This window comes from Phoenix dactylifera, chromosome 12 (assembly GCF_051530095.1).
Source record: "Phoenix dactylifera cultivar Ajwa chromosome 12, Ajwa_hap1_PhDact_Kaust_v1.1, whole genome shotgun sequence".
NCBI classification, from domain to species: Eukaryota; Viridiplantae; Streptophyta; class Magnoliopsida; order Arecales; family Arecaceae; genus Phoenix; species Phoenix dactylifera.
In genome coordinates this window covers 13,915,142-13,942,754 of record NC_143201.1, presented here as the reverse complement: position 1 = coordinate 13,942,754, position 27,613 = coordinate 13,915,142, and the positions used below count along the sequence as shown (strand labels likewise).

At 38.3% G+C, this 27,613-nt stretch overlaps 2 protein-coding genes across 4 annotated transcripts; one reads left to right on the top strand and one right to left on the bottom strand.

The window, feature by feature from the left end:
• Window positions 1–1,852: 1,852 nt before the first annotated feature.
• Window positions 1,853–11,742, top strand: LOC103717037 (uncharacterized). Of its 2 annotated transcripts, none has more exons than XM_026808427.4 (4): window positions 1,853–2,792; window positions 3,053–3,103; window positions 3,267–3,339; window positions 11,346–11,742. In XM_026808427.4, exons 1-4 carry the CDS (start codon window positions 2,176–2,178, stop codon window positions 11,430–11,432), a joined length of 828 nt encoding a protein of 275 aa, XP_026664228.1. In that variant the 5' UTR covers window positions 1,853–2,175; the 3' UTR covers window positions 11,433–11,742. The 2 variants fall into 2 exon arrangements, with proteins under 2 accessions (XP_026664228.1, XP_008803489.2); XM_008805267.6 differs by having other exon boundaries at window positions 11,329–11,742.
• Window positions 11,743–13,519: 1,777 nt separating this feature from the next.
• Window positions 13,520–27,112, bottom strand: LOC103717032 (uncharacterized). 2 transcript variants are annotated; one of them, XM_008805263.6, is made up of 2 exons: window positions 26,075–27,112; window positions 13,520–14,216 (listed from the first exon to the last, which is right to left on the bottom strand). In XM_008805263.6, exon 1 carries the CDS (start codon window positions 26,987–26,989, stop codon window positions 26,138–26,140), a length of 852 nt encoding a protein of 283 aa, XP_008803485.1. In that variant the 5' UTR covers window positions 26,990–27,112; the 3' UTR covers window positions 13,520–14,216; window positions 26,075–26,137. The 2 variants fall into 2 exon arrangements, with proteins under 2 accessions (XP_008803485.1, XP_008803486.1); XM_008805264.6 differs by having other exon boundaries at window positions 14,084–14,223; window positions 26,075–27,092.
• Window positions 27,113–27,613: the final 501 nt, after the last annotated feature.

Sequence of the window (27,613 nt, the reverse complement as noted above, 5' to 3'; positions counted from 1 at the left end):
TCAGGTGCATGCATGGGCAGGCTCGTTGGGCTTAAGATGCTGTCAATTGTCTTAAGATGATGCGCTTGTTATTTTTATCCTGTGATGGACGTTCAGGATTAGATCTCCACTGCGAGAGCGGTGTGGTGTGACGTAGTGAAGCACTTTCACCTTACATCCATCCTCGGAACAACATATCCCGCATGGGCCGCACTTGGCGCACCGTCAAATCAAAGACCCGATATACGATTCGGCGCCCGGTCCCATCACCACCCCGGTGCATGCATCGACACCAACCATTAACGTGAATTGACCACTCACCGCCGACCGAGAGCGAATCCATGCACGCCAGTACCGAACGACTCCACCACTCGTACGCCGTTCTCCTGGTTGTGGAAGACTAACACCGTTACATTCTTCTTCCATCAAATCACGCCACATAGGTTCGTTCTCCGTCTTTGTCCTATTTCTAAACAGCAAAGACATTAGATCTTGTCAGATAGCACCCTGCATTTTTCCTTACTTTTATATGATTTTGTTCGTTTTATTTTTCATACAAAGTCAGTAGTTAGACACGTCCAAAACCTCTCGGAAGTCAAATATTCTACAGGTTAGTCACAACAAAATTGTTGACATCCAAGGATTTCTCATATGCTCCCAAGTTGCACCAGACCTTGCCCCGCAAGTAGTTTACTGAAGATTAGGGCTGCATCAGTCTCTCTCTCTCTCTCACACACACACACACACAAAAAAAAAAAATCTATTTTCTTCACACAAATTAACCGTTAGATCATCCACCATACAATTCTCAAAGCATTCCAAATTCTATCATTCATATATTGTACATATCTCAAAGCAATTGGTGGATGGTCAAATGGTGGATTGATGTGAAAGAAGATGAATCCTTCTTTCTCATGGAAGATACACCCACTATTAATTAAGAGGAGATGCTATGTGGAATACCTTGAGTAGCTTGATATCAATGGAAGGTAATATAGTCATATTGCCATTTATTTCATCAGGGAATATATCTAGAGGGCCCGTTATGATATTCTTACCGTAAAAGGAAGCAATATATAGGATACTTTGAAATTCATGCTCCAACCCATCATTAGTTTTTAATGCAACAGCATTCAGTTGTAAATGCATCATGATCTAAATACAAACCTAAAAGTATTATTGAAACTAAAGTATTTGTTGTATACTAGATGTAATTTTCATCCTATAAATAAGTATCCGTATATTTGCACTAAAATTATCTTAGGAATAAAAATTCGACATACAAAAGTATAAGAGTGTACAGATCCTCTTTTTCCCACATATATAATTTGAAGGATTTAGATAAGAATAAAAAGAAAACCAAAAACAAGAAAGAAAGTTTAGGAACAAGAGATAGAACAAAGACACAGAGAGATGAAACCTCTAGTCTCTTAGTTGATTTTATCATTCAGAGTTTTCTTATATCCCTACCTGAGATCACACAATTCCGACACTTCATTCACGCACTCTAAAGGTCAATATAATATTTAAAAGAAATGGCTGTAAGTGTTCCTACTGTGAAAGGTGTCATTTAGTGTCAATGAAAGACACAAGGGGTTATACGCAAAAAGAGGGCTTCATCATCCAGTGGGTGTTATCATAATCTTGCACTTCAACACGCAAAACTAATCAACAGGCAACACGAATACACGTGGATCCCACCAACCAAATTCCCAGCGTACGTAGAAATTTTGTGTCTCCATCGCATGCGATTAAAAAAATCACAAATACAGCGTCCAAATTCCATGTACTTGTTTACATACTAGAATAAAAATCCACATATTTAATAATACTTAACTAAAATATAAAATTACATATATCTACCTTGACTTCCGACCATCTCTCTCTTCAACTATTTCATCCCCACCAGCACCTCAAATTGGGGAATCCATGGAAAGTGAGATCCCAAAGCCTCTCTCTTCTCCCTGTCTTCTCCTCCTTTGTTCCTCACAAAGGAAGAAGGAACCCTAACCTCACTGTCCCCATCCTGCAGCCTCCACTGCCTTTGCTTCTTCTTCTCCCCCTCTTTCCAATCCCCACAAACCTCCCTTCTTCTTCTCCTAGCCCTTCTTCCGAAATATATAAGTAGTCACTTGTCTCCTACCACCATCATGGAAACGATCGGACGGCGGCAGGTCCTGAAGAAATTAATATAACATGATGGTCCCAGCACGTAACCTTCTCGGGCGACACTACAACAGCTATGGTGGCCATTTCGACGACTTCCAAACGGAATTCCAGCGAGAAAAGGCTTCATCACTATCTGGCCTAATGGCCGAGGAGGTTCCTCAGGGAAGTGGCAGCAAGGAGGAGGAAGGAGAGGAGGCGGGGTCTAGATCTAAAGAAGGTGATGACGACTACCAAGGGTGGCTCCAATTAGGCATCGGTCGCCGGCCGTCTGGTGGTTCAAGGCTAGATGATGCTCCGGTAGATCCAACGAATAGCACGGACAGGAGTAGGGGTGAGGCAGTGGAGCTCAACTTGCTTGCTGATAGGTCATCAGGTGCCTCACGGCCCCCATTGAGGGTCGTTGGTGCTCCCACGATGGTGCCATTGTTTCCGCCGGCGGCGGTGGGGTACCGGAGCGCCGGTGCAACGGCGAGTAGTTCCTCGAGGCCGTTGCCAATGTTAACAAGCTATAACTGGGGGCAATTCATGTGCCCATCGGAGAGCCTGGGCCTGTCGGTGGAGATCGGCGGCAAGATGAGGGTGGTTAGCCCACCGCCCAGGCAGCAGACCGGAGTGTGGTTCTTGCTCCAAGCGGCAGAAAACCAGTGAGTTCTGAGGGCAAGGATCAATACCCTTTTAATTTCTAGATTTCGATCGTACTTCTACTGTTTATGTTTAGCTCTTATGCATGTATTGTTCTCCTCATGGATTGCGCTTTGATGCAGCAAGGAAGAAAGTCTAATGTCTTTTTTTCTTTTTTTAACTTTCTTCAAGGGTCTGAGTGTGTGATTTCCCCCCTCCCACTATTTTCCATTAAAGATGTTGATCTATTAATGATGGGTTGCACTTTTTCTTTTTAATGCAGAGTGAAGGAACCCTTTTTGCCTCAGATACCCAAGAGCTACTTGAGGATCAAGTACTTTTGCTACCTTTTGTCTCATCTCTTTTCTTTTATCTTTTCCGTTTTTCCAAAATATGCATCTTTTTGCCCCATCTTTTTTCTATTGCATTCCAAACTCTTCTCCTCTCGGGTGCTGGATTTTATTTTCTGCTTTTTATAAAAAATGTTTGTTTTGCAGAGACGGGAGGATGACAGTTGGATTGCTGATGAAGTACTTGGTTGAGAAGCTTGGACTAGATGGTGAAACTCAGGTAAACTCTAAAGCCATTTGTCCGTTTGTTTCCTTCTGTTTATATTAGATACTTGGTGCTGTTAGTTTTTAGGACTTTATCCACTCATGTTTACGTAATGAAGCCAAGATTGACTTGATAGAAGCTCATAACTAGAATCAAACCCATGCTTGAGTTCATCTACATGGTTTTAGGCACCTATTAGCCTTACATCTTCATGATTGGTGTTGGAAGAGCGAAAGGAACTTGAGATCCATAAGGATTCATATGCTGAATGCTTACTTTTGTAGTTGTATATTTAGGTGAAATGTGTGTATCTGAGTGGCATGTCATTATTTTCTATGATTAAGGTTCTCTAAACTTGGATTGAGACAAATCAGGTTTGGTAAATAGTTTGCTGTCAGTGGTGGTAAGGGGTTTATTAGGTGTCGGTGTTAGGATGCAGATGGTTAGCTTGTATAGGTTCTTGATGCCTTTAGTTCTACTTCTCAGATCCCTCACAAAAATTATTTTAGTAAGTACTATAAGACATAAATTAGAGGTGAAGATATGTCCTAATTAAACCAGTAATCTTGTAGAAATTAAGGAGGGAGAAATCCGTATAAGATTCTAGATCTTGGCTTGGTCATGATTAATGTTGAAAATATTGCAAGCAATGGCCTCTTCACTAACTATTTTCTATTTTTTTGGTTAATTACTATTTACTAATTCATTAAGAACTCTACTGGCCTTGTTATTAGTTGAAAACTCTGGAAATGCTAGAACCCTCAATTACATTTGATAAAAGATATCTACAATTATCAAAAATGAAGCTAATAATTAATTATAGAATTTCTATAGAATTCCTTCAATAAAACATTTGTTCACGAAGCATTTTAAAAAAATTTCCTAGTTACAATCTTATTAGACACATAGTTCCAAAATTTAATGTTATGTGCAAACTGTGCAACAGTACCATATATATAGTGCATACATGTGTATCCCGAGAAACATGGAACCCAAGACCTTCCCCAACATGAGAGGGGTTCCAACCAGCTGATCCAAGTCTTGTTAGCTTCTTAAACTAAATGTTACTAAATTATTGTTCCATTCTACCTGCATTAAAAGAGTATTTGAATGGATTTTGTTCAACATTTTGTTCGACAACATGAATAAATGCAAAAGAAAGTGGTATGAAATAGAACAAAGAAGTTCTCTTATTATCCTAAAGTTGATATTGACATTAGAAATGATTTCTCCTTAAAAGCATTTATTTTTACCAAATCTGAGTGTCAAAAGAATAGCAGAATAATTATTTTATTTGTTATCTTTCTAGATTGGTAAGGGTCTTGGTAACCATTTACAATGCTAATTCTCTATTTTGAAGGCAGGACTTTGACTCCTCTTGAGGAAAGGAGAAAATTGAAGAGCTAATAAATATAGGTTCAAAATTAAAATGATTGTCGAGACCCTTTCTCTTTCAGAATTCTCAAGTTTTGGACTAGACGCAAGTTCGCACTTGCTTGCAATATTCACATGTTTTCGCGTCTTAATCCTGTCTCACTAAAATCATCTCTCTCTCTCTCTCTCTCTCTCTCTCTCTCTCTCTCTCTCTCTCTCTCTCTCTCTATGTATCTATCTATCTACCTATCTCCATCTCTATATCTGCATGCGTGATGCTTAGGGAATATCTGTTCCTCAGACTTGGTTGCCTTCTCTCTTCTCGTTCCTCTTTTTGAGCAAATTTCCTCTCTATATCTTTAGTTACCTATCATTCTTAGTTTAGCATTTCCATGCGTAGGAGATTTTGCATCATAAACAAAAGGCATAAGTTTGGTCTCTTAATGTCATAGGCAGAAAAAACTCTAACACATCCATGAGGCCAGTTTGTAACTGAAGCTAATTAAAATTATGAAGTTTAAGACTGAAGAAAAACTAAAACGAAAGAAAGAAATAAAGATGAAAACATCATAGAAGTAATTGATAATTGGAAAGTTTGCTAAACTACACCCATATTTTAGTGCCTTGCAGAGACAAAGGAAAGTCACCAATGTTTGCATATATGTCCTTTCCTCCACCATATTTTTGAGAGTCATCATTTATAAGAGATAGATAATATTTCCTTTTCTGGAACTGAAATATGCAAGTTAATTAAGTCTTATTTTTCTGGAATTTTCTTATTTTAAATTTCCTCTTTTTTTTAGAGTATTTTCCTTAAAAATATAGGAAGATAATTTTTATATTCTTGTTATGCAGTAACTTACACAGTTATGTCCATATACTCAAGCATAAATTTAATCAAGGATTAATATTCTTAGAGATTTTCTTCCCTTTGTGTTCATATGTATACCAGAATATTTAATTTACGGCTTAATCTGTGCTTCATTTAATCTTTCCCTTTTTCACTATTTAAGACATTCTAGTTGTCTGTGTATGTAGTCTATTCTATCGTGTTTTCCCTATTTAACACACACCATTTTTTAATTGTTTTTTAATTGTTATTTACTCGTAGTTTACGTTTGACTACACAAGTTACTTTGATCTCTTCAATAAGGACTCAATAGCATCAGGTTTATACATAAGGTCATATTGCTGCAAAGATCCCATCAAAATTATGCTATGCTTCCATCACTTCTTAACCATGTCTATTGACAATAGAAGAAATTAATTTGAACTTATTTCAGAAATTTAAGTTCTTTTGTTGTGAGAGTGAGAAAGAGATGAATTTGACTTTTTCATGTCAATGGGCAAATTTGTGATCTCTAGTGTAACTCAAAAAAGAGAGAAAAAAGTCAATGGGCAAATTCTAGGAATTACCTTCAATTTGGACCAGATTCTTGCACCAACTGCGTTCTGTTTAGTTGTCAGCCACAACTTCTTCTTCCTTACTCAAACATTCTATTATCAATTATATGATCCTCATGAGTTGTTAACGTGAACATTAGTGTCTAAATCATTCCTCCCGTATAATACTTCTTTAATCATATATGTCATTATATATTTCTAATTTTTTATTTCTAAGGTCAACTCTAGATCATCAATCCCTTGTGTTTCTCTTAATCTCTAGTTTAAGCTTTAAATGGTATTAAATGCATTGATTGATGCTCAAGTGGTGTGAATGAATGGAAAGGGGGTGATGATATTAATAAATAGTTTGTCATCTGTTATAGAAACAAACTACACATTCCACTTGACACATGCCTTGTCCCTGAATAGAGATTGATTAAAAATATGAGAAACATGTCACTTGAATTAATAGAAAAAAAACTTCTTAATGATTGAAACCCAAATCTTGAAGACATCAATTAATTCAAATTTGTCAAGCTTTTGAGCTTCATATTGTCCATGTTGAAGCATTCTTCTTGTCCTATTTTGAATGTGCAAACTACCATATTAACATTAGCGAAAACTACAGATTATTTTGATGAAAACTGTAGATTAGAGAACCGTGCCCGTGTAACCATTATAAAGACATAGTCTATTATGGAGACCATCTCAATCATTGTTAGCCATCAGCCTGGAATGCATTGACCTTGCAACCTAAGCAACATCTCCAACTATGATTACATGACCCAATGAAAACATTAATGTGGGAAAAGTAAAAGAAGTAATGGCAAAGCGGCTCAGAATTCTCTTGTAGAGGCATGAACATAACGTGTTGACCCATAATCCTCTACGGTGTATGTTGTTTGCATTGTAGAGTACTGTGTAGCACTCGATGACCGTCACTAGAATATGGGCTGCCATCAAAAAAAACATGTTGTGTGTATGATATGTAAGACAACCTTATTTGAGTTGTCCATCTCCTAATGGCAACCATCGAGTGCCATATGTAAAGCACTCTGCGGTGCAAACCGCACACTGCAAAGAATCCAAGCTCATTTGCATGACCATGGCGGTGATCAATCTTTTTTGTCATGCTTTCGCATGGCTCACGACAGCTAACACAAGGCCCTACAAGCCCCCTAGAATTGTCATTAGCATACCAATTGAGGCCCTAAGTGGTGCACCTTTTTGGAATATTGAAGGCCCTCATCATCTCATCCACAACATAAAAGGCATGATAGGCAATGGAGAGCGGCATTGCATGGGAGTTTTTATCAACAACAAAATGATTGCAAGTAGGCGAAGCGGAAACCATCAGAACATAAGGAAAAAGAACGGACCACCTTCCCCTTTGTAGAGATGATGTATTCCTCGATGCATGGGGATTATAAAGGCTTAAGAAAAACTTTTAAGGCGTGAAAACAAGTCTACATGGAGACATGGGCATGGAGGCGTTCCCATCATTCCTCCCTATAATTGTAACTAATGACGAAGGTGGGGCTGGAGGAATATTGACTTGTTTTGGCTTCTACGACAAGGGGAGGGTGGCAAGAGGAAAGGGAACGTGAGAGAGACGTGCATGAGATGATGTGTTTGTATTCGTGTCACCTTAGGTTAGGTAAAGGTAGGATGTCCAGAAAAAATAAAGAAAACTATACTGGCCGATTCCTCGACGTGGTTTTAGGATAGGATCGTCCTCTCTCTCTCTCTCCCCTCCCCCTCCCCCCCCCCCCCCCCCCCCCCCCCCCTCCCTTCCTCTCTCTCTCTCTCTCTCTCTCTCTCTCTCTCTCTCTCTCTCTCTCTCTCTCACTCACTCACTGATGTATGAGATAGTGGAGGTCTGGTCCCCTATTTGGCCCAAAACCAAAATAGTGTCATTTTTGAAAAAAATAAATAATATATATATATATATATATATATATATCATACTGTTTTTCTCTTATTAAAAAAGAGATGCATATGAGTTCTTATCTCTCAGATGGCGATAGCACTGCTGTCATCAATGCGCATACTGTTCTAACTTTTACACCTTCATGGATGATAGTTATCCAATTTGACAATCGAGACACTAGTACCAGCCGGCTAAATCTCTTATGTTCCCACGTTTTAAACTGAGCTTATTTGTGGTGCTTTTCCAGTTTGTTTTCTTTCATTCAATTTGGTAGAGTCATAACATTTCTTTTTTGAAAGAAAGCACACTAAACAAACCAATGCAAGAGAAAGTTCAACTCTGTAAACTTAGGAAACAAAACTTGAAGTCAATCAACATATTCACACAATGTCATGAGTTATCCAAGTCACATTCTGTATCGTTTTCTTAAATAAACGTTGCAAGAGGAAGGGTCTTACTATTATTTGCTTAAATAATACATTGCCACTTTAGATTCAGTCAATAATAGGGATTGATACGTTAATTAACTAAATTCAGTTTTCTGAATAATAGAAATTTAAGAGGGATCAAGTTGTCCGAATCCGTAGACTTTTATAATGGAATTTTTTTTAGACCGATAATAAAACTTTCTAATTATTTTTGGGTAAACATAAACTATATCTTTAATAATGTAATAACAAATATAAAAAAATATAAAATCAAGTTCATGGTGAAAGGGACAATTAAAACTCTCTAACCTCATTGACCACCAATATATATTAGTCTGAGTAAGACAATATTAGCTTGATTAATTATATAATGACCAAAACCTATGTTGAGCAATTGTCCCAACTGCCCTAATTAGTGCTTTAGCTAATCATAGCACAAACCATGCCATGAGCCATGGACTATATTACAATTGATATTGAGCTAGTTTACTGTTATGCTGCATGGTTTACAATAACAAAGCCATGCAGTATGTTGGAATCTCCATGTACATTTAGCATCTCCTGCACTGAAATCTATCTTTGGATGTTATGCCTGTTAGAGCTGTTTACATTTTATTAATCCCCATGGACATATCTTCTAGTAAATAAGTTCCCAGACTTATAAGCCATGGGATGGTCTATGATCATTATAGTATTCTTCAACTACAAAAGTAAATAAAAAGATGAACTATTTTCTTTCAACATGATTTCATTTGTAATTGTATGACTTAATTTATATAGAAATTTACCATCAATGTTACATGATTATTTTGTACGCATACATAAATGATTATTTAGTTTACGGGGTGACGTGGGTGCTTAATGGGAAAGCATGGGTACTGGGCTGTGGGGTTGGTGTAACGAAAGGAATAGCGAGGGGGCGGGCAGCCTACGGAGGTAGTTCGGGCAGCTACATCCGTCGTTTTCGATCGGCAGAAGGCTACCCGGGAAATGGGAGTTACGTCCACGCGTAGCTGTGGACCTGTGGAAAGGGCCTTTGTCCATGACCCCAAGGGTAAAGTAGACGTCAGCCCCTGACCATACCATGATAGCATAATTAATAATATACCAAGCCTACTTTCAAATATCATTGTTATTTTATTTTATTTTATTTTTTTAAAGAATTTAAATCTCAATATATTGAGTATCGATGAAGCAAAAATGTCGTTTTATCTTATCCCAATATGTTAAATAGAAAAATTTAGAGGGATAATGATTTTTCAAGCTCACCTTAGCCAAAAATATATTTAAATATCAATTTCAAAAATTATTAATAAATCTATTTAAGGAAGTAAAAGGAGTGTTTGAAAATTGGTCGATATGGGTAATTGTATCGGCCGATTTCTCGGATTTTATCAATTAATAGCAGCTAAAAAGTGTACATATATTTTGGTCTAAATTTTAAAAGATACACCATCTAAGAATCAAACCTAGAATTTCTGATTACTAAGCTAGAACAATTATTGTAATTATTTCAAGAACTATAAAAGAACTTTTTTTTTAGTCCAATGCATACAAGAATTCAAATGACTTTGATAGAATCATAGCATAGTGCTAATCATACACTGGATTGTCCTCAAGTTTGATGGTTGTTTTTATACTTAAATCCAGCTTATTGAGAACTTATTTGTTGATAGAAACTTAGTGCCCTTATAAGTTTTCTGGCTTGCAATAAAATTCACAACTTACCATATCAGTTTGGATGCTTTTCATCCATTGTTCAAGGATATATACCTTAACATCTGTCAAGAAGAGAGAAGGGATGAAGCAGGACGGAGAGAAAACTGTTGATGAATGGCATGCCAATGTCTTTTGATCATCATATTTCAGGAATAACAAACCCCTCAAAGGTGATTTATCTCGTTCCTAAAATTTAGAGATTAGATAAGCCTTGTCCAACTCCCTTTCCCACCTTGAAGCATCTCCTCCCCTGCCTCAAATCCCTCCTTCAGTGGGACCATAACTTATCTATGAATGAAGCAAAAGGCACTTAATTCACTTGTCGCACAAGGTATTTCTTGCATTAAACTTACAAGTAAAGCTAATACCAATACATTTTTCATGCATTTGTAATCTAATATTAACTTTTCTAGAATACAATAGAATGGTTTTCTTTCTTAGGAGGTCAGAGGGGCTAATCCCCAGCTGCTACTCTAATACCCACCGCACCCCACCTAAGCCAGAGCTTAGGCCACCAGGCAGGCTCAGTCATTGCTCGCAGCAGAGCTAGAAAAATTAATTAATTGAGAATCGACACTAGGGGCTAAAGCAGGCTGCAATCAAGCCCTTGGCATCTTGCTTAGAGGGCAAGAGACAGTATCATTCGAACTAACATTTGATGGTTCGACAGCTGCTTTTCAACATGCCCATGATATGTGATTATGGGCATCTATATTGTAATTAAAATTAAACATGATCACAATAAACTAAAAGAAACTGTTATGGTAATTAAGTGAACTTGTCCTACGATGCATCGTTCTGCAGATTTTATGAATAACATAGCCCATGGAAGAAAATTTCAAACCAGATCTAACAGCGATATATTGGTTTTGGTTTTGTTAGAATCCATTAAATGATTGATTGTGCCAAACTTAGCCGGCCTTATCAAACTTTGTCAGCCTTCTAGTTCTATATAAATGCTGCTTCTGTACATTGTAATTGACGGATAGAAATATAATTCTCTTTTCTCCTTCTCCTCTTTCAACAGGTTTTATTGAAAATGAAATAGCAAAGCTTATTGATTCATTCATGCTTAACTTGGAATTTACTAGTTCTTGTTATGCATCCTGCCTTCCCTTTGTAATTATCTTTCTCACACCACACTAACACATCCATGCAACTAATCAGGTAGTGATTACATGTAGAGGCCAGCAGCTTCCTCCCTCCATTACATTACAGCATGTTCGAGACCAAATATGGGGTTCGAGGGAGGGAGCGGAATTGCTCCATAGCTCACCGAGCACTGAGCGTATCATGACCCTTCAGTACAGCAGAAGCCGATAGAGTGCTTCACTCGGGCGGAACTCGTCATCCCGGTGGACGTTTTTGATCTTCGTGCTTATACTTCCACTCTGACCTGGTTCCCTTGTCTAACTTATTTGACGAAAAGGATTTGGAGCAACCAACTCCACGTCAAAACAAGGTGCCAGGAATGATAAAATGAAATGCGTAGTTCCAAGTCCACTGGGCTTGATTTGCTTTTGGCTTTCCTTTCTAATTCACTAATTCCAGATCCTGACGCTTGTTTGCCTTGTTCCCTTTCGCTCAAAACTAGTTTTATTGTGAGCTTCATATCGTGGAAGTAGAAATAGAAAGAAAGCAGAAGCATGATTGACTATATAGGACTGGTTTGGTTTTTGGGACAAAGAAAGGAAGAGAGAGAGTGTAGTCAACAAAAAAAAATATAGAACCTTATGTTTTATTTTTGAGTTTTTAAAGAAGAAAAATAGAAAAGTAAATTTTACATAAAAATAAGATTCCATATTTCATAAGCAAGAAAAATCTATGTAAGATACGAAAAAGTTCAATTTTCACTAACCGAGAATTGGGATAATTTTTTATAAATAAAATTTTAAGCTTTTAAAAAGAATGGGATAAATCTTTTTTTAATTAAAAGTACAGATATTCTACACAACTTTTTGAAGAAAATAAATACTCAACCAAATATAAGCCACTATAGAATGTGCCACTTTTCATAATCAACAAAATATCCAAAATCCACTTTCTCAGGCATCATATACTTAAGCATCAATTTTTTAGAAAAAAATATTTTAATAAAAGAAAACCAAACGAGCCCACAAGTACAAAAGGAGAAACTAAAAGCTAGTAACACTCAAGAAACTGTTTGGACGAAAGAAAACTTCAATACTGAAGAAAAGAAAAACCGAAGGGACGCTAAGGGGCTTCAAGATCGACTGCTTTGAATCTAATTCCGTGAACACCAATCAGGCAGTCTTAAAAGATGATAAAGAATTTAGTATGCAAGCAATAGTTTAGGTATGTGTGGTTGTGTATATGCTGTCCGCAGCAGTGGTGTCATAAGGGACGAGTTTTACTGTCATCAGCAGTAATGTCAGCAGATTACAATAATATCATAGATCCATATAAATCCTTGGAAATGATATAAATATGATGCATAAGCATCAGCAACAGGTTGTAGACAGATTGCTCACAAGCCCTCCAGGAGTACATGTCTGGCAAGAGAAAATAAGCCAGCTCTGGTCATGCTGCGATCAAATTTCGAGCACGAACGAGCTCAGGAAATGCAAAGATGTCAGTTGAATAATTTTCCTAGCCATAATCAAACCAAGTTGATATCATCATGATCACACGTTGAACAAAATCAATGTCAAGGATACCCCTTGCATTATACTAAATCATGTTCAATGATATCATTCCGACAGGCTATGATAACAAATACTATTTCAAAAACTAGTTTCATAAGCCCCAGAAGAAAGTATCTTGAAAGAGCCATCTCTGTCCCCAGTGATAGATCGCAATTTATTTCATGATGTGCCATAGTCCCAGGTGTGATAAAAATCAGGCAATTACTACTTCTGCAAGGCCTTTCTACTTCTAAGGGAACTCTATGCAATGGAAATGTCATGGACAAGAGAGCATGGAAATATAGGCTTTAGATGAACAAATATATGTTAAGAATGATAAAATGGATATAAACAGGAGTATGGAGTAGTGATAACGAGCTCTTAATTGCTGTCTTAATCCACTCAGTTGCCAAAACAGACTCCATATGCTGAAGAGGATACCGTTCGCATATAAAATATAACAAGCAGATTCTGATGCACAAGCAAAGGCGGCGGCAATAAATCAATAGAGCTTAGCTGACAAAAAGATCCCATTCAGGCATCCATATTTTCTGTAACAAGACACATACTGAGGCACAAGCAACAGCAACAAGGAATATAGAGCTAGAAACTTGTCCATGTGGACGACATCATCAACCAGGAAATATTAAGAAGAATGGACGACACATCACTAGAAGAGAACGAGCAACAAATCACCATACCAACCATTAGGATGTGACCTGAATTACCAGGTGTTAACATAGGCATGCGGATATATTCAAGAAAACAAGAAGAAAGTATCATAGTTGGAAATACAATCATCCCACAAGAAATTAGAACCGTAAGTCTAAAATTGCAAAACCCTCGAGTTTTCAAATACATATTCTTGCTGAAACGAACCATAATACACGAGCTTCTACTTGTTCCACCTAGAAGAGAAATGGCAATAGATTATATCTTCTAGAAAAACCTGCAGTTGAATCGGAGAAATACTTTCCGGTACACTCAAAATTTACATTTCTGGGGCTCTCAAGCACGCCCAGGAATAAAAAATCTGAACCGGATCCACAAGGATGCATTCTTAATACAACTTTCAGCTTTGAAGATAACTTTTCATTTACCATGCTAACTCCTTGTTGCGAAAATTCTGATTATTGCAATGTCAGGGTTCTTCTTTTGTCTTAATTTCCTTTGTCTCAAAGGCATGCAGCTGTCACATAGCTCCTATAAGCACTTCCTATACGCTGCTTAAAACATGGTAACTATTTTGCCTATTGCTACGCTCTCCTGGGAAAAAGAAAATGCTTGCATGATATCACCTCTAAGACATAAATTTTGGGTCTCAATTTAGCTCCACACAAGAAATTCATACAGTGCTGGAGGGCACAGAAGCCCCATCCCTGTGCTTCAGAATCTCAAAGATTGAAGACCCTGCTCTCTCCACAAGATAAAAACACAAGTTGAATGTATGAATAGTGTCAGTAAGAGGAGGGAGCAAAACAAGAAATAAAAGGATAAAACACCAAAAACATATGAACCCTACACACATATAAGATCATATTCCTGCAAAGATTTAACCCACCAAATGAAGAGCTTAATACTCTCTTCCAGAAGAACACCCTAAGATGTTATGAATGTACAGAAATTTAGTTTAGTTTTATTTACCATTGTATATAAACAAGGGCAGTACCACACTAGGCTTACGTGCACTTACGTATATATACCACATGAAAAGTTAAATTCTTATAAATTTAAAGATAAACAAATTCTAGAACATTCTCCATAAGATAGTAACCAAGTGTTCTAAATTTTAAAAAGAGAACAGTCTTCTTAGATAATTTATTGTGCACATTCATTAACTGTAATGCAAACATACAAAAATTTGAGTTCATACGACTCTAGCTTGGGCTATTTTTCTGCATACTTTACAGTGAAAAATGCCCTAATATTATTGAATTTTATTATTTTGCAATATACTATGCTCACAGGTTTTTCTTAACTTTTAGTCATAATAATTAAAAAAAATATGTAACCAACTAAAAATAATTTTTAATATCTTACAACCAGATCCATCTTTTCTAGGTACCAAGTTCAAGTACGTTAATTTCCATTGAGTGCTACCTATATTGTGTTACCTAATCAGGAGCAAGGACACGAAGAACTTCTCTCTACTTCATGAAAATGTAGCGAGATAAATCACTGAGCCTCACCAAAAATTGCTTTTCCAATACATTATTTTAAAGAAAGAGGAAGTTGAGTAGATTGGAGTCTGCCATACAAGATACCTTTAAAAAGGAGTAAGTTCATAAACTCTTTTGCTATCTCAAAGAAAGGCACAGAGTCCTCGATCTTCCTTTATGAACAGCCTCAATATTGTCTCTCCTTCTAGTTCTTCAGTACTTCCTCTAAGAAACAAGTGGTGCCTATCATTGAACAAGGCATGGCCTCTCACCCATCTTTAAACCCCCAAGAACCACCGAGCACTTGCTCAAGTGGTATCACCCCTTGCCACGTGGGCAACAGAGGCGGAGTTCAGTTCCAGACGGAGACAGTGGGATAGGTATGGGGTAGAAAAGGTGGAGATTAGCCCCACCTGATCCCCAAAAACAAAAAAGCCCGTCTTCTAAAACCCATCCCTCCAACAGAACAGATGCCTCTCCTTTCCCTGTTGATCACCCTTCTCTCTTAAAATGTCACCACACAATCCATGCAATATTGTTCGATATGAAGCGATGTACTACCATAATAACTCAAATATCTTGAAGAAAAAGCTAGGTTCGATCAGATTAATAAAATGTGATCTAACAAAATAATGGCTTAAATATGTCAAAGCAATGCAAGGTTAGATCATATTAATAAGATAACTAATGATATACATAATCCAAGATTTAAGTGCCAATGCATACCAACTGGTACCAACCATACCAGATTGTATCGATAGCAATATGCCCCCATGTACTAGTACCGCATTGACACATGTAGCATTCTCGCTTTTTGTTACACCGGGACATAATGGTGTACCATGTTCGGGCACCATACAGTGATCTGTGTCATTGCATGGCGATATGGAAAAAAAGAAACCACCATACGCATTTAATAGGGAGTGAATATTTGAGAAGTTGAAGATTGATGACTCAATAGATTCTAATCCAATAGAAACAATTCAAAGGCTGCATATCAGCTTTCCAATGATCCCACAATCAACGATCAATAGGTCCATTCAGCTGAAAATCCATTTTGTATCTAACTGTGGAAGATCCAACTGACAAAGATGACTATCTACAAGGAGTCAATGAGGATGGTCAAGTTTGAGCTCTTGTGCCATCAAATATCTAATTATTGACACCGGTCCAACTGATGATCGGTTGCATTGTGGTCAACAGCTGAGAATCATCAGATCATGTGTGCATTGTGTTTGTTCATGTTATTCTTAATGTCAAATATGTTCAACATCATGAACTCATAATATGATTATGTATACATAAAAATACGTGCACATACAAAGTCTGTGCATATGTCTATGCCTGTCTGTTTAGTTTGTGTTTATGTACAGTATATGAATGTACACACAATGTGTACATATATGTGTATATATGAATACATATACACACACACAAACATATGTATGTATGTATGTATGCATCCATACATATCCATATACATCTATGTGAATGTATAATAAATTGATTATGTCATATGAATTCATGATGTCAAACACATATGGCAATAAAAGTAATACAATCAAAGACAACACATGATTCCACATAGAAACACAATGAAAAATTTCAGCCGCACCCACAAATAGCTAATGACATGCAAGAACAAAAATACACAACAAATCCACATCTTCAAAGAATACAACATACAACACCACATTACAACCACCCAAACTTGTATACATGCACAGTTCAAGAAATCACAAAGACGGCCCTTTTCGCACCTTGCCGCCTCTGCAGGATGCACATAAGCCATGCTTTGTGCACTTAGGTGAAGTTACTTCACCATGAGGTAGGCAGTGTGCTGAGGTTGCACCAAGATCTGCTTTGCATCTTGGGCATACCCACAATAAACTATTAGGTTGGACCTTAGAAAGATCATGTCAATTTAACGAATGAGTAAAAAAAATCTATATTGGGTAGCAGAAGAATATGTCTTGAGAAAACAAACAGTTTGATTCCAAGTTTATTATATTTTCAGATTTACTTTTATGGTAAATTACAAAGAATTAAGTCTTTTGTTTGGTTTTTGTGGTCCAAGTTAGGAGTCAAAAGTAATATTTATTAGAATGTGAGAACATTTTGTGTTACAAGGTTTTATGTTGATTACAAGTCATTTTTGAGTCAAATTATGTTGAAAGAGTTCTAAACCAAGCATGTACTTTTGAGTCCTTCAAAATTAGGAAGGTTTATAACATGGTTGTTAGGCGTAAGCTCCAAAAGATCTTCCAAAATGACAAAACCCTTTCCATTAGCAAAATGGGAAATGATTCCCATATCTGGTTCGGAGATCATAAGCATATTGCATTGCAAAAGCAATTTACAGTAATCTTTACAGAGATGGACTTAGAAGCTCAGATCACCAACTTGGCAAGGCCAAAAGAAAAGATAGATGGAATCATACTTTCATTTCATTGGATTAACTGAACCCCTAAATTTGTACAAGATAATCAACATGATCTCCTATTCATTCAATTTCTCATTGCAAATTCTCAGGTCCTATATACAAGGAGATCATGTTCTCTCATTGTCTGCTATCCAAGTAGAGATGGGCATTGGGCCGTGCCGGGCACGGCCCGGCCTAGGCCCACCCGGCCACAGACCAAACGGGCCGTGCCTGGCCTGGTCTGTTACTAAGCCCGGCACGGCCCTAGGCCCATGGGGTGGTGGGCCATGCCGGGCCCGGCACGGGCTGTGCCTGGCACGGGCCATCTGTCTAAAAGAAAATAGCCGTTATAGGTGGTCCATAACGGCTATTTGTGGCTTTTTACCCATTTTGCCCCTCCCAACAGCCATAAAACGGCTAATTTGAGGGGTATTTTGGAAAAAAAATTGGAGTCCTATAAATATCCCTTTCCTCCCTCATTCTCACCACACCGTGCCGTGCTTGGCCCACGAATCGAGCCAGCCCAGGCCCTTATGGGCCGTATCGGGCTCGGCCCGCGGGCCAGAAATCCTTAACCCAGCCCGGCCCCCTTTTATGAACCGTGCCTAGCACGGCTCGTTACTGTAGCAAGCGGGCCGTGCCTGGCACGGCCCACTTCGTGCTGGGCCATGGGCGGCTCGGCCCAATGCCCACCTCTATATCCAAGACAGATAAGGATAACAAACGAATGCATTTAATATGAATAAATGCATTAGCACACGAGCAAGTCATCTGTGTCCCAACAAATTAATCATGTTCTTTCCATAGGGATATTAAAACAGAGATTAGAAGCAGCTTCCAAGATCAAGCTTGCTGAAGAGCAAGCACAGTGAAAAGAAACAATTACCAAATATTCCCTTTTCAATTATATGATATGTGACGAGAACAATGGGTGCCTATATTCTCTGACTCATTAAAACCAACTTTTAATTGGCCCTTGATTGTGATGATGGTCTTTCCACTCCAATAGTCACATTATCAAATGCAACAAAGTTAATATTAAATACCATAATAGACTGGACTCTTTGCTCCCAAAGAGGACGTAACAATTTTTGATCCACAAAAACTTATACAGGAGTTGCCTACTGAAAACAAGGAGATGGGGATTATGACTTGGAAAAGATATCATTATATTAATTAGCCAAGACCTTTGCAATGATGATGCAGCTCCAATTACATAGGCTAATAAGTGAGAACTCAAACACTTTCCGCTTTGTCTTTTCTGAAAGACCGCAAACATTTGGTTCAATCCTCGGGACTGCATAAAGATGAGAATCTAATTGCTGTGTAGTCATGTTTAATGATCAACCACATTTTCCAATAAAAGTTAGGAATAAAAAAAGTAAGATCCTATAATTATTAGGATTCGAAATGAGAACACTATCTCGTAAATCGCCTATATATCTGAAAATCTGATCAGAAGTCATTTTTCCTTTTCCAATAAGATAGGAAGAAATCAAGGGTGGATTCTCCTCACTATCAATTTTTGCTTCATAGCTCCTCATAGAGTTCTGCGCATTACTTCAAGATGTCATCTTCATTTATGTCAATGTTATAATGCGCTCTTGGATTGTAGTCTTCATCTCCTTAACAATTTGTAAATCCTCATATACTGCTCTCATCCCCGAATAGTTTCTTATGCATGCTTCTGATCAATCTAATTCAATAGACATTACATAAAGCTTCATTGGTAGATGAAAAAAAAAATTGTCTGAGACCCCTCAGCGGAGCCACATAAATATTCCATTTGAATATCTACCGCCTTACATTTTTTTTAACTCCATGAAATTGGATCTCATCTAGCTCTTTAACAATAAATTAAAATCTATTAATTGAATTGCCAATCAAAATTTTGTTATGATTTACTAGTGGATTTTTTAAGGACCTTGGTTTGTCAGCATAAGGCTAGATAGTTGATCTTCACCAATGCTTACACCACAACCAAAACAAGTCATTCCATAACTAGTAGAAATTCTCAAAAGTAAAAGGGTTTTTAACTATAAAGTAAAAGGTTACTCATCAAAACTTGGACAAAAGAATGGTGTAAGGCCACTCCAACTAAGTGGAGATCTAGTAATCTTGGAAAATAAACATCTGAAGCGAGTCGATAATGCAAAGTGTAGAATCTCCAAAATCCTTCACCTTTCCAATTGTACTACACACAAATGGAGATCCATGAACCCTAGATCCCATAAAACAGCATAACACCAATTATATAAGATCATCCCTCACTCAAAGCCCATATGAAACCCAAAATACTTTATCCAATAGATAGCTAATTCCCCTAAAATACATATGGCAAACTTAGTCTTTTAAGATAAAGAAGCTCCCCAACAAGGTCTCTTTTCTCTTTGCAATTACCATGCGCATAGACAACTACAATATGCACTAAACAAATTAGTATTTACAAAACCACCACATCCGGTTGCTCACGTACGAACCATCTTAAATAGCTAATGTATGAGTCCTTGACAAGCAAGTCTTCAGGATCTCCTTAATGCCCTTGAGCAAGCAAAATAGGAAAAGTTCACAGCAACAGAACTTAAACATTTGACTGGGCTTAGGAGAGGAAAATAAACCTCAATGAGCAGATAATAAATGGAGTATTTATAGGGCTCAATATGATGCTCATGCCTTCCTAAAATGGCCTTTAAGTCATAACTTCATGATTCATGAAAACACTACAATAGTAAAATAAGCATAAGATTGCGAAGAACATTTAATCTCATCCCATACCATAAATTTGATCCTTTTGCCTTCCTAATCGGCATTCATATCATATCCAAGTGAATTGTAAAATAAACTTGAAAGAGGCAAGACATCAAGAAAAGGGTGATGGATTTGCAATACAACATGAAAGGTAGAATTTTGATCGTCTACAAGAGGTGTGATATTTTGTTCCAATTATGGCCAAGGAAGAATATGGAGAATTTGGTGGAAATTGTGTCATGTCAGACATGGTAGCTTTTGTCCTTCGTTACCAAAAACCCCTTCTATGTGCTATAATTAAATCAATCAGTCGTGTTCAGTGCCATGTGCAATCTGGCATCTATCTCTTTGAGTTTCAAAACCTTTTCCTTAAGACATGTCAATCTTTAATTCAAGCTATTTAGGACAAGCCTCAACTAGATCCTTAGCTTTTGTTTCATTTTGCTAATTGAAAGAAAGGAGAAGAAAAATTCTCATCCTGCAATTGCAAACTTGTTATTATTGCACCATTCCAACATACTGAAGGACAACAAGAAGGATATATAGTGAACTATTAAATTCTAATTCCACTTCAGCCCTATCCTAGTGAATGCAGCAAGCAACACGTGTTATAGGCCTGTTATTTCCTCATACAAGTTGTCGGTCTAAGTATAGATTCTCCAAGATCAAAGGACATCTATAGTCAATTTCTTAACAATAAAGATCTATAGAAGTTAATTGCCCTAAACAAGAGCAAGTGACCCACATATGGACTGATGGTGACATATGATGGAGTGGCAGTCATATTTTTCTAAACCCCATGTGTTGCACATTGTATCGACCTCATGTTGATGGAGATTAGAAAGATTCATAGGATGTAGCAGACAGTGGAGACAGTCCAGTCCACCACCAGATTTATTATAACCATAGATAAATCCTATCACTGATAAGAGATACGCAAAGATGGAGATCTTGAGACCATATGTGACATGGTTTACTACTACCTACATTGTATTTGATAGCCTCCTTAAGAAAAAAGCAGACCTGCATCATATGTTTACCAGTACCGAGTGGCAAGAGAGTACATTTGAGAAGGCCGGCACTAAAGGGAACCATGTGAAGAATTTAGTGAAGAGGCAGACATTCTAGCAACAGATCAAAAAGATAGTGAATGCTATCAAGCCATTATATGAAATGCTTCAAGTACCCCCAAATAAGCTTTCAATATTATATGATGAAGAGAGCAAAAAATCAGATCAAGAAGACAGATCTAAAGCATGTCCAGAAGTACATCAATATCATTGAATAGAGATAGGACCACCATATGGGTAGGAACTTGTATCTAGTAAGTAAGCAAAAACATTAAAAATTTGATTACTTCTGTATTTGTACAATTTTACTAAAATAATTACAATCTCTATCACTACCTCAACCTGAGGTTCCAATACCTTGGATCGACATGGACGAGAAACTTTTAGTTGCCCCGTGTAATATGATCTACAAGATAGAGTCTAATCCAGAAATCACGACTCTATGCCCACAAGAGATAAATTAACTTAAGTGGCATATATAAATTAATCAACTCGTGTTTTCAATCATTAATATATTATAACACATTTTTTTCACAAACGAAAATATTTAGGAAGGACACTGACAGTTTTCGAGTCTCGACAACTGTTGTAAATAAAAAAGTATGAATACAGATATATTAAATATTAACGATAACTATTACTTGATGTTTTATAGTTATTATGATACTATCTTATATATAATTTTTTTCAGTATTTTGCAGCTGAATGGCGGATCCATTTTGGACTCACAACGAAAAATCTTAAGCGGCTAGCCATCCAGATCCTCTTTCAAACGATCATCTTGAGTTGTTGTGAGCGCAATTGATCCACCTTCACCCTCATCCACAACAAGCATTAGAACCGTCTAACACAAAAGCACTCAATGACTGTGTATATGTCCACTACAATCTAAGATTAAGGTTGAAATGCATTCAGGAGGAAGTGGAGCTGGAATACACGAATCCGATTCAAAATGCTTTTGTTCGAGATGAGGATGATCCCATGATCTGGTGGCTTATGGGTTAGCAGCAAGAGCTGGAGCTTGATGAGCCAGAATTGCCTCCACGACCTGCAGTCTCGTAACCAGCAAGACTAGGATGAATGCAGATCGCAATATTCTATGCATGCTTCAAGTTGATCAGCTATAACCATGCGTCATAAGAAAGCTGATCATTATATAACTCTATATCCAAGACATCCTTCTAAAGATATGACCGAGAGTTGCTTAGAGGAGGCCATCATACTACCTAGTTGACTCAATCAAGTGGGCGACATCCATCCTCTCAACATAGCTGATTGGAGGGGGCACGAAGAAAAAGCATGCAGCTACTCATTATAGCTTAAAAGAAAAAGAAAAAATAGCTGCATCCCCGATAGAGAGAGTGGAGGAGTTAGTTTACTCAAATTCAGAGACCAGAAAAACCAGCGATGACAGTTCTAATGATTATGGATCTAGCGGCCAAGAAATTGAGGACATGAGACCATCATTTATGAGACAACAGCAAGATAATCTTGGATTTACTAATGAGTCCCAGTTTACGTATCCCATATAGGATAAGGACCACGGTGCACGAGCTGGTGAAGCTCGCAAGAATACAATTGCATATAGAAGCTGGGCTCCTCGAGATCGTTCAAGAGGACATAATGCAGATGCAGATGACCTCGCATATGGAGTAGGATCCATAGATATACCAGATTTTAAGTTGTATGCTGAATTCTACCTACAACCACAAGCAGCATATGATTCATACAGATATGGATATGATACGTCTAAGGCATAATTTTCTAGTGGCCATTGTCCTATGCAGCCCAAAATACCTTACGGATCGAAATTTGTTGCTGGCATATTCGGATGGCTCCTCCCTAGTCGTATTATCAACCAGAGGATACCTCTTAAAACTAGAGCTTTAGTAAGAAATCCGAGACCGGTTATAACTTAGAGCACGTATCTTATGAGATGAGCATACAAGACTACAATGTCGCTTGGTAAGAGAGCTAGGCTGATATGCCTCCTATTATGCTAATGATCCATATCTACGACAGACATTGCTACTCGACGAGCTTCTAAATGTCAGTATGCATATTATAATTTAAATACATTTAATTAATTTATCATTGTATATTTTGTATCTCATAAACTGATTTGAGGATATTTGATGTTGCTTCTTTTGGCGTGCAAAGCCAGGATCATTGGCTTTCCTTTACATTTTAGTTTTCAACCTCATGCTAATGCAACAGACTGGGGTAGCAAACCCAATGACACATATTTGCCAAATTTTTGCCTCCACAAGATAGCATTATTTTAGAGCAATGCTAAGGTAGATGTTAATGTACATCTCTACATCTTCCATCTCCTTGCATTCTGAAAGGAACAAGAAGCCTAGAGGAAGATTCCCTGTAATCCTCATCAATATAGCAAGCTTGTTAAATCTTTTATTCACCATTTGCTTGAGACATTCAAATTGATTTCCATATTGGAGAAGCTTGACATCATGTCCATTTCCATCAATAGATATACACCAACTGCCAATATAAATCTTCAAGAACCTGGCTCTAGGATCACTTTGATGTAGCCTTGTAGATGAATAAAGGCTGTGTGAGATTTAAACCAGCATTATTTGGTTCAGATCTACAACAATCTGAACAAATCTCAGCTTTTCAATATTCAAACCTGAATTTAAAGAGATTTTCTAAGCTACAGCAGATTTTGCTTCGTGGCAGCATAGGACATCAAAGATAAAGAGAGACAAAGTGGAGAGAAGAGGAAGAATAAGAGAAATAGATGGGAGAGAAAAATAGCAGAAAGGAACAGGACACCTATAGCTTTTCTTTCAATAAAATTCTGTGTAGCCATAGAAAAATAACCTTAGAGAAATAGCATGAAAAAGAAAACTTGAAGTCTATCAGAAACTAAAAATAAGTTCTGCTATTCATCTTTTTCCTTGAGAAATACCTATAGGATTTAACCCTGGACATCCAGAAGGACAAGTCTCCAGGAGTGAGGTTCCAGCCAACCATGCTAACAGTTGTTGGCAACATAAATTCTGCTATCATCCATAAGTGAATCGCAAAGGCAACAATTTCTTGCAGAAGCTACCATTATAAGGCAATCAAAAAAAGGTTTCTAATACCGGTTTAGAGCTAACATGTAAGAATTCTAAAGAGTCTTTTTGTCAGTCTTGGTTATTTCATTGATCAATAAATGAGATAATATGTTAGGTTGTTTCATTGGATATAACAGCTGTTGCTCTAGTTTTTAAGATACAAGATCAAGCCAGCAACAGAGTGCTTTTTTTCAGGGCTAGCCAAGAAATGTAGATCCAATCCCTATTATTTCCTTCCTTATTTAAATTTGCGTCTATGATAAGCCTTCTTTGATTTCTTTTCTTCTTTAAGGAAAAATAAGGAAAGAGTATTTTGATTGCTTGGAATCCAAATCAGATAGTTTGAAAGGTGTTTTAGGGTTTAAAAAGAGTCTTACTGCAGCAATTTGAGGATTGATTTGCAGGAAAAATCAGAGTTCATCCTTCTTATCATTTTTCTTATCACATCAACTTGGTTCTTAAAGATATGGCTTATTGAATTTCTTTTTCTCAATTCCAACATAAGTTTGCCCCTTCCTAATGTAACAAACAACACCAATGTTTTTGCTACAATATCTAGCAAGTGCTTTCCATTTGAAAGCGGGTCTTCGCTTATCACAAAAAGAAAATAAGGTTGGCTGTAAGTTGTGCCACCACACAAATCAATATAAATGGAAAACAAGAACAGAAGTTATAGCCAAACACTTCTAGAGACCCCTTCGCTTTCCTAATAACCCAAATCTTTTGTCCAATTTTTCCCCTTTCCTTATACATATCAGAGCTATTTATGCATAGGCACTATCACCAAAAGTCTGCTGCACAGTCCTATTTCATTTCCCAATGCCACATCCTACTTCTTTTTCTTTTCTTCTACCATCATCGTTTTGTCTTCCTTGAATCCAAAGGCAGCCACTTCACAGTTCTAGCGAAAGATATTGTACTGGAAAATGGTTACACATTCATACTTGTGAGTATATAGTATCAATTTGTTTTGTTATCTCTCGATGTATTACTGTCAGTAGATTAACTGCTTCATGTGTATCTATGAGCTAGATGCATATTATAGTAATGCCTGGCTCAAAACACAAAAGTTCAAGTAGCATTATCCAAAGCAGTGCAAAGCATAATCCTCACCTCCTGGGAGATTTTTAAATATGTGAATATGGTTGGCCAAACCCTTATTGAAGTAGCCACCATGCATGAACCGAATTCTCAAAGCATCCCTTAATTTCACTCAGACTTTATGAATTAACAATAGACTATGAGCAAGACCAGTTAACAAAGCCTTATAGTAACTACAATAGTTATAGGAATCAATTATATAAGGCCAAAGTAGTAAAATATGCATCAACAGCACACTTCATGCCTTTCAGAAAAATAGGGAACCCATATGAGTTCAAAAATCATAACTGAAAGCTTAGTGCAGAATGCTCCTCAAAAATTTGAAGCTATAACACATAAATAAGGTCAAAATTCATTGCATTAATTGCATAACAACTTTCAACATATTCTACTTGCAACTGGCAGAGAAGAGCTTGCCATAAATAATACTGGTATGATAAACTTTTCACCTTGTTCTTTTAAAATCTTATATTATATTTGAACTTGCCATAAATCATTTCCATGGTGCTCCATCAAAAGTTGCGAGAAGCTGAGGCCTCATAACATTTATGATCACAAAACAGCATCAAAAATATACAAGAATTTAAGGCGCTATAATTTAAAGTGCTATGATTAAAAACAAGTTATATGTAACTTAGATTCTAAGAAACTCTGCAAGTTGATTCATGAGAGAGAGATCACCAACCAACAACTTCAGGCAGCCAAATATCCTTTTTCCTTGAATGACACCATCCATGCGAGCTACGAATCACATGGCCTTCTTCCTGAGCTTCTGGATAGAACAGTACATCTTCCTCCTCGACCCGACTGCATTAATCCCCATGTCCTTCAGATCCTCCAGAGTCAGCATTGGCAGCACCTCATCATCCACCTCATGGATCTCAAACACCGGAGCGTACCGGCCCAGCCCCAACCCATTGAGCCACGATCGGACGCCACCATCCTCGACTGACCGGCACCACCCGTTCTGATTGTTCCAATCCCTATTATCCGTCTCCGACGGCAAATCACCCTCAGCCAAAGGACCACCATCCCGGCTCTCCGAAACCCTAACCCTAGCTGCCGCCCGCCTATCAGGACTCTCTGAACCCTCCCTGTAGCCCTCGTCGCCGGCGTCCTCCCCGCCGCTCGATTTCAAGTCGGCGCCGTCGTTGCCCTCGTCGACCTTCAGGATCCAGCTCGACCTCGCCCGCCTCACTCCGCCGCCCCGCCACGCCTTCCCGTCGCGACTCCCCCGCCGGATCCCGGAGGCGAAGGGGTCGAGGTTCTCGTCGACGGGGAGGAGGACGTGGTCATCGGCGGCCGGGAGGGCGTCGAGGGCGTCGCCGTCGGGGGCGAGGGTGGTGAGGGGGCGGGTCTTGGAGGTGTGCTTGGTGGGGTCTTTGAGGGGGTGAGCCCGGGGCTTGTGGTCGTCGGAAGGGAGCTTCCAGTGCTTCATGCGGCGGAAGTAGGGCTCGTAGGGGATTGCGGCAGGCTGGTCGCCGATCTCGCCGAGGCGGACGCTGGGGCGGCGCTGCCGCTTGGAGCCCGGGCAGGGGACGAGGATTTCCACCGGGCCGCCGCCATTCGCCGGGGCCTCCGGCGGGTGGAGATCCGCCATTGGAGCCGAGCCGGAGAGAGAAGAATGCTAGAGGGTTCGGGAGCGAGCGGAGGAGTGAAGGAGTGGGGGGTTGTGGATGCGAACTTCCCATGGGTGCCGGGAAGGGATTTTCGCTCACCGAGAGCATCAACGCTGCAATGCCTGTTTCAATGATTTCATAGAATAGGCTCGAATGCACGACATATGTTAATCTGACGGCCGTCGGTGTAGTTTAGCGAACATCAAGATGGCGTTTGCGCCCACGGTCCTTTCCCACGGGTAATGAGACGTTTGGATCTGACAGTTGTCATGCATTTAAGGCAGTTGGAAAGCGGATAAGAACTTTTCTTGCAGCGAACCGACGCTATATGTTAACGAAGGGTCCATGGCTTTTTATGATATTAGTTGACTCGGTTGTCTCTGAATTCAAGCGAGTCAATTCCTGCGGGCGGGGCTCTGCGGGCGGAAGCCTGATGATGTGAAATCTGAACGGGAAAGGTTATCTTTCTTTCGTAACATACGCAACATGTAAGTCCCGATGGAGGAAAAATTATATCGTACCAAACTAGCACGGTATAAATAAATAAATTCTATCATATCAACGGAAGAAATTATCATCAAATAAAATAAAAGATATTTAAAAAA

Coding starts and splice junctions, on each gene's coding strand:
- LOC103717037 (XM_008805267.6), top strand. CDS start 2,176: ATGATGGTCCCAGCACGTAACCTTCTCGGGCGACACTACAACAGCTAT. Junction 2,793..3,052: donor CTCCAAGCGGCAGAAAACCA/GTGAGTTCTGAG, acceptor TTTTTAATGCAG/AGTGAAGGAACCCTTTTTGC. Junction 3,104..3,266: donor AAGAGCTACTTGAGGATCAA/GTACTTTTGCTA, acceptor TTTGTTTTGCAG/AGACGGGAGGATGACAGTTG.
- LOC103717032 (XM_008805263.6), bottom strand. CDS start 26,989: ATGGCGGATCTCCACCCGCCGGAGGCCCCGGCGAATGGCGGCGGCCCG.